Here is a 12841-nt window from a genome sequence, read left to right on the forward strand (position 1 = left end):
AACCCAAGGGCCTTCTACCCCTGGACTACACTCCCAGACTCCTATTTCATATTTTATTTGGAAACAGAGTTTCACTAAGTTGCTGAAGGCCTCACTAAGTAGCTGAGGTTGGCTTCCAACCTACACAATCCACCTGTCTCAGTCTCCCAAGGACTGGTATTACGAGCGTGCACTACCAAGCGCAGCTTCTTCATCATTTCTTAAGTAAAGTTTTCAAATAGCATCTTTTCATGGTACCACTTCTGAGAAAAGCTGGTGACACAACTGAAACAAATTAAGATTCTGCCAGATTTGAAACATACCTGCATAAGGAGCCATTCCTAATATAGTAGGCATCAGGCCTCTATAAAATCCAAGGAAACCGCCTTCCTTTTGAGTGAAAGAAAATTAGAAGTGAGATTACATTGTCCGAATTCTGATAAAAATAAAAAAGCAAAGACACATATACAATAAAACATTATTCTGGAGCCCATCATGAAACACAAGAATGAGCTTTGATAATTATTAATATTAATATCAATAATTAGGTTGGAGCCGGGCATGGTGGCACAAACTTATAATCCTAGAATTTGGGAGGGTGGGATAGGAGGATCACAGGTTAACAGCCAGCCTCAGCTACTAAGTGAGGCCCTGCTTCAAATATACAGAATAAAAAATAAGGCTAGGAGTTGGGTGTGGTGGCACACACTTATTAATCCTAGTACTTGGGAGGCTGAGACAGGAGGATCAGGGTTTGCAGACAGCCTCACCTACCTAGTGAGGCCCTCCACAACTTAGTGAAACACTGTTTTTGTTTTGTTTGTTTGTTTGTTTGTGTATGGTGCTGGGGATGAAACCCAGAGGCTTTCTACCTTTGGGCAACAGTCCCAGACTTGTTTTCTATTTTATTTGGAAACAGGATCTCACTAAATTGCTGAAAGCCTCACTAAGTAGCTGAGGCGGGCTTCAAACCTATGTAATCCTTCCATCTCAGCCTCCCAAGTACTGGGATTACAAGCATGTGCCACCATGCCTGGCCTGTGAGACCCTGTTTTAAAATAAAGAATAACAAAATTGGGTTGGGATTTTTTTTCTTTTTTTTTCTTTTGGTGGTACTGGGGGTGGAACCCAGGGGCTTTTTCCAGGCTATACTCCCAGACCTATTCTATATTTTATTTGGAAACAGGGTCTCACTAAGTTGCTGAGAGCCTCACTAAGCAGCTGAGGCTGGCTTCAAACTTGTGCGATCCTCCTATCTCAGCCTCCCAAGCATTGGGATTACAAGCATGCGCCACCACGCCCTGCTGGGTTGGAATTTTTAACTCAGAGGTAGAATGCCCCCAGGTTAAATCCCCTGCACTACAAAATAAGAAGGAGGGGGGAGGGGAAGGGGAAGGGGGAGGGGGAGGAGGAGGCAGTGGCACGCACACACACACTTATAATAATAATAATTAAGATGGGCAAGTGGGGCATGGTAGCACATGCTTGTAATCCCAGTATTTGGAAGGCTGAGATACGAGGATCACAGGTTCTCATCTGGCCTCAACTTCTTAGTGAGCCTTCTGAAACTTAGTGAAACCTTGTCTCAAAATAAGAAAATAAAATAGGGCTGGGAGTGTAGCTCGGAGGTAGAATGCCCCCCAGTTCAATCCCCAGTACATTAAAAAAAAAAAAAAAGATGGGCATGGTGGTATGAGTACCCTAATCCCAGTACTTGGATGGCTGAGAAAGGAGATCAATCTCCAGTTAGAAAAGCTTCAGCAAGTAGTGAGTGACTCTCATCAACCTAAATGAGACCCTGTTTCAAAGTAAAAATAAATACGGAGTGTAGCTCAGAGGCAGAATGCCCCTGGGTTCAATCTCCAGTACCTAAAAAAAAAAAGACAGCCTCAGCAACTTAGTGAGACCCTGTTTCTTTTTTCTTTTCTTTTCTTTTTTTGCAGTAGGGATTGAATCCATTTTTTATTCTTTATTTTGAATAAAGATAAAATAAAGATTTTGAATAAAGGGTCTCACTCAGTTGTGAAAGGCCTCACTAAGTAGCTGAGGCTGTCCACGAACCTGCAATCCTCCTGTCTCAGCCTCCCAACTATTGGGATTATAAGTGTGCACCACCATGCCAGCTTTACACCCCGTTTCAAAATAAAAAATAAAGGCAGGCATGATGGCACATGCGTGTAATCCCAGCACTTGGGAGGCTGAGACTGGAGGATCGCGCAAGTTCGAAGCCAACCTCAGCTATTTAGTGAGGCTCTCGGCAACTTAGTGAGACCCAGTTTCCAAATAAAATATATATATATATATATATATATTTAAAAAAATAGGTCTGGGAGTGTAGCTCAGGAGTAGAAAGCCCCTGGGTTCCATCCCCAGTAACCCCCACACACTAATAGAATAAAATAAAATAAATATATAAATAATAAAATAGGACTGGGGGTATAACTCAGAGATAAAACACCCCTGGGTTTTATACTCAATACCAAAATATCACACACACACACACACACACACACACACACACACACACACACACACTTGGTTATATATTAAAAATATTTTTCTAAATATAAAAGGACAACCAGGCCAGGCCAGGTAATCCAGTATTTGAGAGCCTGAGATAAGGATCACAGGTTCAGAACCAGCCTCAGCTACTTAATGCCACCCTCCAACTTGGTGAGACCTTTTTTTTTTTGCAGGTCTGGGGATGGAACCCAGGGGGCATTCTACCTCCAAGCTACAGCCCCTGCACTATTTTTTATTCTTTATTTTGAAACCGGGTCTCACTGAGTTGCAGAAGGCCTCACTTAGTAGCTGAGGCTGGCCACGAACCATGATCCTCCTGTCTCAGCCTCCGGAATGCTGGGATTACAAACTTATGCCACCACGCCCGGCTTGAGACCTTGTTTTAAAATAAAGATTAAAAAATGGGCTGGGGTGTAGCTTGGAGGTACAATGACCCTGGTTCAATTCCCAGTACCACACAAAAAATAAAAAAAAAATTAAAAAATAAAAAATAAAAGGACAAACAGGGGTGTTCAGCTCAGACATTCTACCATGCCCCTTCTCCAGCATGATGCTTTCTCTCTCCCCACCCCTTCCTCTCTCTGTCTGCACACAATAAAAAACATCTGCTTAAGCTTTGAAAAATAAATAAGTAAATGGACAGCTGGGTGTGGTGGCACACACCTGTAATTCCAGTACCTGGGAGGTTGAGACAGAATAATCATAGGTTCAAGGCCAGCCTCAGCAACTTAGCAAGACCCTGTTTTCTTTTCTTTTTTCTTTTTTCTTTTTTTTTTTGTGGTACTGGGGGTAGAACCCAGAGGCTTTCTACCTTCAGGCTATACTCCCAGACCTATTTTATACTTTATTTGGAAACAGGGTCTCACTAAGTTGCTGAGAGCCTCACTAAGTAGCTGAGGCTGGCTTCGAACCTGTGCGATCCTCCTGTCTCAGCCTCCCAAGTGCAGGGATTACAAGCGTGCGCCACCACGCCCGGCTTAAGACCCTGTTTTCAAATAAAAAAGCAAAAAAGGTTCAGCCGGGTATGGGGGCACACACTTGTAATCCCAGTACTTGGGGGACTGACACAAGAGAATCACAGGCTCAAAGCCAGCCTCTGTAATTTAGTGAGGCTCCAAGGAACCTCGTGAAACCGTTTCCAAATGAAATCAGGCTAGGGGTGTAGTTTGAAGATAGAGTGCCTCCAGGTTCAATCCCCAGTACAAAATATTTAAAAAGGTGGTATGTAGGTCAGAGGTAGCATACCCCTGGGTTCAATCCCTAGAACCACAAAATAAATAAAGTAAGTTAATATACATATATGAAGACTGTATGTGAGGAAGGCGAGTATGAAATACCTTGGCATAAATCGTTTTGAAGGCATGAATAATTCCTGTGTAGGTGTGCTCCCCTTTCACCTGGAATGCTAGGCGTACTCTAACCATGTCAAGAGGGTAAGTGCAGATAACTGCTGTCATGCCTGAAAAGAAAGCAGAAACTTAAATGTAGAAAAAAGTGATGACACCTACATGTACATACATATACATAGTTAAGACATCTTCCCTACTGCTCTCCCAACCTAATAGTAATGATGAAAACCCAATGACATCAAAAGCAATATTAATGATAGAATTATATATTAGTATCACCAGCTGGAAAACCTCATAATAAGGGTCCGTTTGTAAAATTCTTTTCAAATTCTTCCCATTGTGGATATTATAATCTTAGCACCAAAATAGTACAGAATAAATGGATCATGGATCATTTAGGGGTTTTGTTTGTTTTTGCGGTACTGGGAATTGAACCCAGAGGGCCTCCTACACACTAGGCTAATACTCTAAAACAGAGCTGTACCCTCAGCCCATGAGAGTTTTTTTATTTCATTAATTTATTTATTTTTGGTACTGGGAATTGGACCCAGGGGCATTCTACCACACCCCCAGCCTCTTTTTTTGTTGTTTTTTTTTCTTTTAAACAGCTTATCACTAAATTACTGAAACTGGCCTCTCCAACCTGCCTTTCTCCTGTCTCAGCCTCCCAAGAACTGGGATTACAGATATGTCCCACTACACCTGGCTAAGATTTTTTATTTTTTATTAAGACAGCATCTAGCCAGGCATGGTGGTACATGCTTGTAATACCAGCATTTGGTAGGCTAGGACAGGAGGACTGTGATTTGCGGATAGCCTTACTTAGTGAGGCCCTTTGCAACTCAGTGAGAACCTGTTTCAAAATAAATTTAAAAATAGGGCTGGGGGTGTAACTCAGAGGTAGAATGCCCCTGGGTTCCATCCCCAGTACCACAAAAAATTAATAAAAACTAAAAGAATAAAATCAGGCTGGGGGTATAGTGTAAAGGCAGAATGCCCCTGGGTTCCATCCCCAAGTATCACAAAAATAAAATGAATGAATGAATGAATGAATGAATGAATGAATGAATGAATGAAGCTGGGCCTGGGGCTGCACAATTATAATCCCAGTACTTGGGAAGCTAAAACAGGAGGATCGCAGGTTTGAGGACAGCTTCAGCAAGTAGTGAGATTCTCATCAACCTAATGAGACCCTGTTTCAAATTAAAATAGGGCTGGGGATGTAGCTCGGAGGTAGAATGCCGCCGGGTTCCATCCCCAGTACCAAAAAAAAAAAAAAGAAGAAGAAGAAGAAGAAGAAGAAGAAGAAGAAGAAGAAGAAGAAGAAGAAGAAGAAGAAGAAGAAGAAGAAGAGGAGGAGGAGGAGGAGGAGGAGGAGGAGGAGGAGGAGGAGGAGGAGGAGGAGGAAGAGGAGGAGGAGGAGGAGGAGGAGGAGAAAGACATTGTCAGCAATTTAGCGGCCCCTTATCTCCACTCACATATACCTTTCTGTTTTACTAAGCACTGCTTTATAGGAAGGTCAATAAAGCCTTTCATGATCAAAAAAGAAAATCAGAAATGGCTTACCTTAAACAGTGGTGGTAACAACTTTCCTCTTCCCCCATTTTACAACTACAATCCAATACAAAGAGTAGAATATCTTCACCTACCAGGAAGCAATGAGACTCAATCAAGCTGAGATGTGCTTTCAACTTCTGTGTATGTGCAAACTCCTCCTTTCCTCTCTTCCCCCTCCCGCTTGAGCACTGGGATGGAACCCAGGGCCTGACACATGCCAGGCAAGTGCTCACCACTAAGCTACATCCCCAGCCCTTCAGTACTGTTTATTTTGACATGGCATCTCAAGTTGTCTAGGCTAGCCTCAAACTCGCAATCTTCCTGCCTCAATACCTGAGTAGCCACCATTACTGAATGAACTCTTTTCCTCTCTGACTCAAGAACCTGTGAACATCATAAATCCAAACAAAATGAGACTTTTCTCTAAAATCACATCCTCTTACTCTATTGTCCAGATTCCCAGGAAATGTGGAAAACCTAAAAGCAAACTTTAGCAAAGCAAATACACTTTACTAGTAATTCTAAAAAGTAGAATGACTAATCGCAGTACTTTTCTTATCTTTGATAGCTTAGAAAAAAGCTCATCATTACCTTCTATAACCCACTCAGTATACTCACTATCCACTTAAACAAAAAACCATGACAAAACATTCTGGTTGGGCATTCTGTTTCTAACCATGTTACCAAAGACAACGATAATCTTCACTCACTAAACTTTAGAAATCATATTCAAGCTGGGCGTGGTAGCTCACGCTTGTAATCCCAGTGCTTGAGAGGCTGAGACAGGAGGATCACACAGGTTCAAAGCCAGCCTCAGCTACTTAGGCTCTCAGCAACTTAGTGAGATTCTGTTTCCAAATAAAATATAAAATAGGTCTGGGACTATAGCCCAAAGGTAGAAAAGCCCCTGGGGTTCCACCCCCAATACACACACAAAAAAAAAAAGAAAAAGAAAGAAAAAAAGTCATATTCAGAAGTATAGTAAATATTAACTATTTATTGTTACAGAAAGCAACACCAAAGACTTCTTTCAAAAGTAACATTATATCCGAGCTGGGCATGGTGGCGCATGCTTGTAATCCCAGCATTTGGGAGGCGGAGACAAGAGGATTGAGCTTTGAGGCCAGCCTCAGCTACTTAGTGAGGCCCTCTGCAACTTAGTGAGATCCTGTTTCAAAATAAAGAATAAAAAAATAGGACTGAGAGTGTAGCTCAGAGGTAGGATGTCCCTGGGTTCCATCCCAAGTACCACAAAAAAAAAAAAAAAAGTAACATTACAGCTGGGCATGGTGGTGCATGCCTGTAATGCCAGTATTTGGGAGGCTGAGACAGGAGGATTGCAAGTTCGAAGCCAGCCTCTGTGAGGCTATTAGCAATGTAGTGAGACTCTTTCAAATAAAAAATAAAATACAGCCTGGTGTGGTGGTGCATGCCTGTAATCTTAGTACCTGGAAGGTTGAGACAGTAAGCAACTTAGGCCTTCTGCAACCTAGTGAGAATCTGTTTCAAAATAAAAGAGCTGGGGGTGTAGCTCAGAGGTAGACTGCCCCTAGGCTCCATCCCATGTAGAAGGAAGGAAGGAAAGAAGGAGAGAGAAAAGAAAAGAAAAAGGAAAGGAAATAAAAAGTAAAAAAAGGAGGGCAAAGAAGGAAAGAAAAAGAAAAGAAAAATAATAAAGTAGGATCTGGACACGGTGGTGCACGCTTGTAATCCTAGTACTTGGGAGGCTGAGGTAGGTTCAAAGCCAGCCTCAGCTACTTAGTGAGGCTCTCTGCAACTTAGTGAGACCCTTTTCCAAATAAAATATAAAATAGGTCTGGAAGGATAGCCTGGAGGTAGAAAGTCCCTGGGTTTCATTCCTAATACCACAAAAAAATAAAAATAAAATAAAATAGGGCTTGTGGTATACCCCAGAGGTAAACAGCCCTTGTTCCCACCAAAAAATAAATAGGTAACATTACAAGCTAGGTGTCAGGGCACACACCCGTAATCCCAGTACTTAGGAAGCCGAGATGGAAGGATCACAGGGTCAGGATTTAGCAAGACTTTGAACAACCTAGCCAGACCCTGTCACAAAAACAAAACAAAATAAAAAAGCAGCTAAGTGTGGTGGCACACACCTGTGATCCCAGAATTTGGGAGGCTGAGTTAGAAGAATTGTAGTTTCAAGTACAGCCTAAGCAAGCAGTAAAACCCTCTTACACTAATAAAAATAAAAGAGGTCTGGGTTGTAGCTCTTGAGTAGAATACCCCTGGGTTCAATCCCCAGCACCAAAAATAAATAAATAAGACGGTAATTGGGATAGATCCTTCAAATCCTTTTTGAGATTCTAAAAAGCAGTGTGTGACCTGTTCTAATAATCACCAGGGCCAGGCATGGTGGCGCACGCTTGTATTCCCAGTACTTGGGAGGCTGAGACAGAAGATCCAGGTTTGTGGCCAGTCTCAGCTACTTAACAGACTTAGTGAGACTCTTTCAAAAATAGAGAATAAAAATCAGGGCTAGGGGTGTAACTCCAAGGTAGAATGCCCCTGGGTTCAATCACTGGGCTGTACCCTATAGTCATTCTGGCTGCTGACATCCAGCCTCTACTCTGACGAGGTAGTGTCTTTACTTTTCTGGTTGTTAAATATTTTGAAAATCATCTCTAAAATTTACAACTCAAAAATTTTCTTATGTTCCAGCCGGACGTGGTGGCGCACGGTTGTAATCTCATAATCCTAATCCCAGCATTTGGGAGTCTGAGACAGGAAGATGTGGTTCATGAGAACAACCTCAACTACTCAGTGAGGCCCTTTGCAACTCAGTGAAACCCCATTTCAAAATAAAGAACAGGGTTGGGGAAAGCTCGGAGGTAGAATGTCCCTGGGTTCAATCCCCAATACAGAAGAAAAAAAAAATCTAAAAAGAGGAATAAAAAGCACAGGTAGCTTACTGAAAAATGTAACAAGTCATTAGCATGAAAGGTTTAAGAACATTCCCCCATTTTTAGGAGAACCTTGGATCTTGTTTACATGACAATTTTTTTTTCTTTTTCTATTTTTTTGTGGTACTGGAATGGAACCCAGGTGCATTCTACATCTGAGGTACAACCCTAGCCATACTTTATTCTTTTATTTTGAAACAGAGTAAGTTGCAGAGGGCCTAAATTGCTTAGGCTGGCTGCAAACCTGAACCTGCAATCCTAGCTCAGCCTCCCAAGCACTAGGATTATAAGCATGTGCCACAATACCCAGACACATAGCAAATTTCTTTCTTCCCCTTCCTTCCTTCCTTCTTTCCTTTCCTTTTCTTTTCCAGTACCAGAGATGGAACCCAGGGGGATTCTACCTCCAAAATACATCCCAACCCCTATTTTACATTTTTTTTTTTTTTTTTTTTTTTTTTGGTGGTATTGGGGATGGAACCCTTCTATCTCTGGGCTACATTCCCAGACCTATTTTATATTTTATTTGAAAACAGGGTCTCTTAAGCCAGCAAGGCTGGCTTTGAACACACGTGATCCTCCTGTCTCCGCCTCCTAAACGTGGGGATTACAAGGTGCACCACCATGCCCAGCACTTATTCTTTATTTTGAAACAGAGTCTCATTGACTTGCAAAGGGCCTCACTAAGTAGTAGCTGAGGCTGTCCTCGAACCGCATTCCTCCTGTCTCAACCTCTCAAATGCTGGGACTACAAGCATGCACCATCACACCTGGCTTCAAATTTTTTACTTTCAACAGCAACTGTTTTATTAATTTTTTTATTTTTTATTTCTTTTTTTCCCCTGGTACTGGGGATTGACTCCAGGAATATTTGAACTCTGAGCTAAACAGTCAATCCTTAATTATTTAATTTTATTTTATTTAGAAATAGGATCCCACTAAATTGTGGAGGCTGACCTTGAACCTGCTGTCTCAGCTTTCCAAGTATTTGGATACCAGGCATGCACCACCATGCCTGGCACAATTCTTTATTCTTTAACCTTAGAACAAGTTAGAGAGAGACAGACAGACAGAAAAAAAATCAAAGGGAGCACAACCACATGATAAGTGAGTTATAGTGGTCTTGTGTGATCCAGCATGGACAAAGGACAGATAAAAAATCAAGATCAGGAAGGATCCCAGGAAATGTTCTGGTCTCCCAACCACCCCAAACACGCAGCAGGGGCACACTTCTGCATAGTTAGTTTATGATACTTTTTTCTTTTTCTTTTTGATACCTTGTCACCCTTAGTTCCATGGGAACTTGGAGAGCCAGATGTACTTCAGACAACTGAGACTTAAAGACCTGCCCTAAACATGCAAACCTTCACCCTCACTCTAGAGGTTTTCCTTTTTCTGGCAAACTGAAATTCAGCATGTACTGGATTGTAGTTGTACAATGAGGCAAAGGGTTAAAGTTAAAAACAAACACCTAAAAAGTGATCTAGTTTAGCATAAGACATACTAAAATAATCATAGAAAACACGAATTTTTACTTTAACAAATATAAAATTTCCAAAATCACAATTAAAGGCCATGAAAGATAAAAGAAGCAACAATGTCAGATATAAATAAAACTAATAGAAAATGCATTTGACTTTTTTTTTTTTTTTTTTTTTTGCAGGTCTGGGAATGGAACCCAGGGGCATTCGACCTCCGAGCTACACCCCCTGCCCTATTTTGAAACAGGGTGTCACTGAATTGCAAAGAGCCTCACTAAGTAGCTGAGGCTGTCCGCAAGCCGTGATCCTCCAGTCTCAGCTTCCCAAATGCTGGGATTACAACCGTGCACCACCTAGCCCAGCTATTTCACATATTTAAATCACAGAAATAAACTGTAGTTTTTTTTTATTTTAATTTTTATTTTTTTACAGTACTGGGAACCCAAGGGCATTCTACCTCCAAGATACACTCCCAGCTATATATATATTGTGTGTGTGGTGCTGTGGGTGGAACCCAGGGGCTTCTCTACCTCCAGGCTATACTCCCAGACTAATTTTATACTTTATTTGGAAACAGGGTCTCACTAAATTGCAGAGGGACACACTAAGTAGTTGAGGCTGGCTTCGAACTTATGCAATCCTCCTGTCTCAGCCTCCCAAGGGCTGGGATTACAAGCATGTGCCACCATGTCTGGCTCTCAACTCTATTTTTTATTCTTTTATTTTGAAACTGGGTCTCACTGAGTTGCAGAGGGCCTCACTAAGTAGCTTAGGCTGTCTGTGAACCATGATCCTTCTCTCTCAGCCTCCCAAACGGTGGGATTACAAGCGTGTGCCACCACACCCGGCTTAAACTGTAGATTTTAATTATTTAAACATGGAATAAAAATATGGGAGAGTGAGCCAGGCATGGGTGCGCACGCTTATAATCCCAGTACTTGGGAGGCTGAGACAGGTGGATCACAGGTTCCCAGGCAGTTAGTTACTTAGTGAGGCCCTCTGCAACTTAGAGCCTTTTTCAAAATAAAGAATAAAAAATAGGGCTGGGGGTGTAGCTCGGAGATTGAATGCCCCTGGGTTAAAACCCCAGTACTTGCCAGGCGTAGTGGTGTACGCTTGTAATCCCCACGCTTGGGAGGCGGAGACTGGAGGATCTCGCAGGTTCGAAGCCAGCCGTGCTGGCTTAAGAAACCCTGTTTCCAAATAAAAATAATAAAATAGGACTGGGATTGTAGCCCAGAGGTAGAAGGGTTTCCAGTACCACAAATAAATATAAATAAATAAATAATAAAACCCCAGTACTGAAAAAAATAAAATAAGAGTGGCTAGATATAGTAGAGCATACCTGTAATCCTAGGTACTTGGGAGGCTGATAGGAAGTGCACAGGTTCCAGGACAGCCTTTAGCAACCTAGTGAAACCCTGTTTCTTTTTTTTTTTTTTACAGGTCTGGTGATGGAACCCAGAGGCATTTGACCTCCGAGCTACACCCCCAGCCCTATTTTTTATTCTTTATCTTGAAACAGGGTCTCACTAAGTTGCAGAGGGCCTAAGTAACTGAGGCTATCCGCGAACCAGGATCCTCTGGTCTCAGCCTCCCAGATGCTGGAATTACAAGCATGCGCCACCACGCACAGGCGAAACCCTGTTTCAAAATAAATGAAAAATAAAGTCCGGCATAGTGGCACACACCTATAATCCCAGTACTTGAGAGGCTGACAGGAAGATCCAAGGTTTGTGGCCAGCCTCAGCTACTTTGAGAGGCCGTTTAAAAAAACAAACAAACAAATGGGATAGTGGTAACAGTAGTGTTATTGGTAAAGGCTAGAATTATGTACAGCATTTGTCTTTAAAAATTTAAATGGAAGCCAGGCGCGGTGGCGCACGCTTGTAATCCCGGTACTTGGGAGGCTGAGACAGGAGGAACGCACAGTTTTGAAGCCAGCCTCAGCTACTTAGTGAGGCTCTCAGTAACTTAGTGAGACCCTGTTTCCAAATAAAATATAAAATAGGTCAGGCCGGGCGTGGTGGCTCACGCTTGTAATCCCCGCACTTGGGAGGCTGAGACAGGAGGATCGCACAGGTTCGAAGCCAGCCTCAGCTACTGAGTGAGGCTCTCAGCAACTTAGTGAGAACCTGTCTCCAAATAAAGTATAAAATAGGTCTGAGAGTATAGCCTGGAGGTAGAAAGCCTCTGGGTTCCACCCCCAGTACCACCAAAAAAAAAAAAAAAATAGGCCTGGAAGCGTAGCCTGGAGATAGAAAGCCCCTGTGTTCCATTCCCAGTACCACATTAGATAGATAGATAGATAGATAGATAGATAGATAGATAGACAGACAGACAGATACATACATACATACATACATACATACATACATACATACATACATAGAGTAATATTTATTTTTTAAAAAAATAAAATGGAAGCTGGGTTTGGTGTCACACACTTGTAATCCCAGTACTTGGGAGGCTGAGATAGGAGAATCACAGGTTCAGATTCAGCCTCAACAATGTAGTGAGGCCCTCTACAACTTAGTGAGACATTGTTTCATAAAAAAGACTAAAAATAATGGCTAGGAGTATAGCTCAGAGGCAGAACACCACTGGGCTCAATCCCCAGTACCACTAAATAAATGAATTAATTAAGGCTGGGCACAGTGGCAAATGCTTGTAATCCCAGTACTTGGGAGGCTGAGACAGGAGGATTGCAGGTTCACAGCCAGCCTCAAACTACTTAGGCCCTCCTTGACTTTGTGAGACCATGTCTCAAAATAAAGAATAAAAAAAATAGGGCTGAGATTGTACATCGGAGATGAATGCCCCTGAGTTCAATCCCCAGTACTACAAAAAAATTAAGTAAATATATAAATAAATAAAATGAAGGCTGGGCATGGTGTGGTGTGCATCTGTAATCCTTGTATTTGGGAAGCTGATATAGGAGGATCACAGATTCAAAGCCAGCTCAAAAATTTAGTGAGGACCCCAGTACCTTAGCGGGACCTTGTTTAAAATAGAAAAAAAGGGC

The 12841-nt window shown here is 42.1% G+C and overlaps 1 protein-coding gene across 1 annotated transcript in view; it reads right to left on the bottom strand.

The window, feature by feature from the left end:
- The window catches only part of SLC25A16 (solute carrier family 25 member 16), a gene marked incomplete at both ends in the record, with an annotated part of 50878 nt that overhangs the window by 12639 nt on the left and 25398 nt on the right, over positions 1-12841 (bottom strand). The window contains 2 exons of the mRNA XM_080693779.1: positions 303-369; positions 3840-3961. Coding sequence (XP_080549905.1) covers positions 303-369; positions 3840-3961 — 189 coding nt within the window. The remainder of the gene's footprint in view (positions 1-302; positions 370-3839; positions 3962-12841) is intronic.

This window comes from Muscardinus avellanarius, assembly GCF_963383645.1.
Source record: "Muscardinus avellanarius genome assembly, chromosome: 4".
Lineage (NCBI taxonomy): Eukaryota > Metazoa > Chordata > Mammalia > Rodentia > Gliridae > Muscardinus > Muscardinus avellanarius.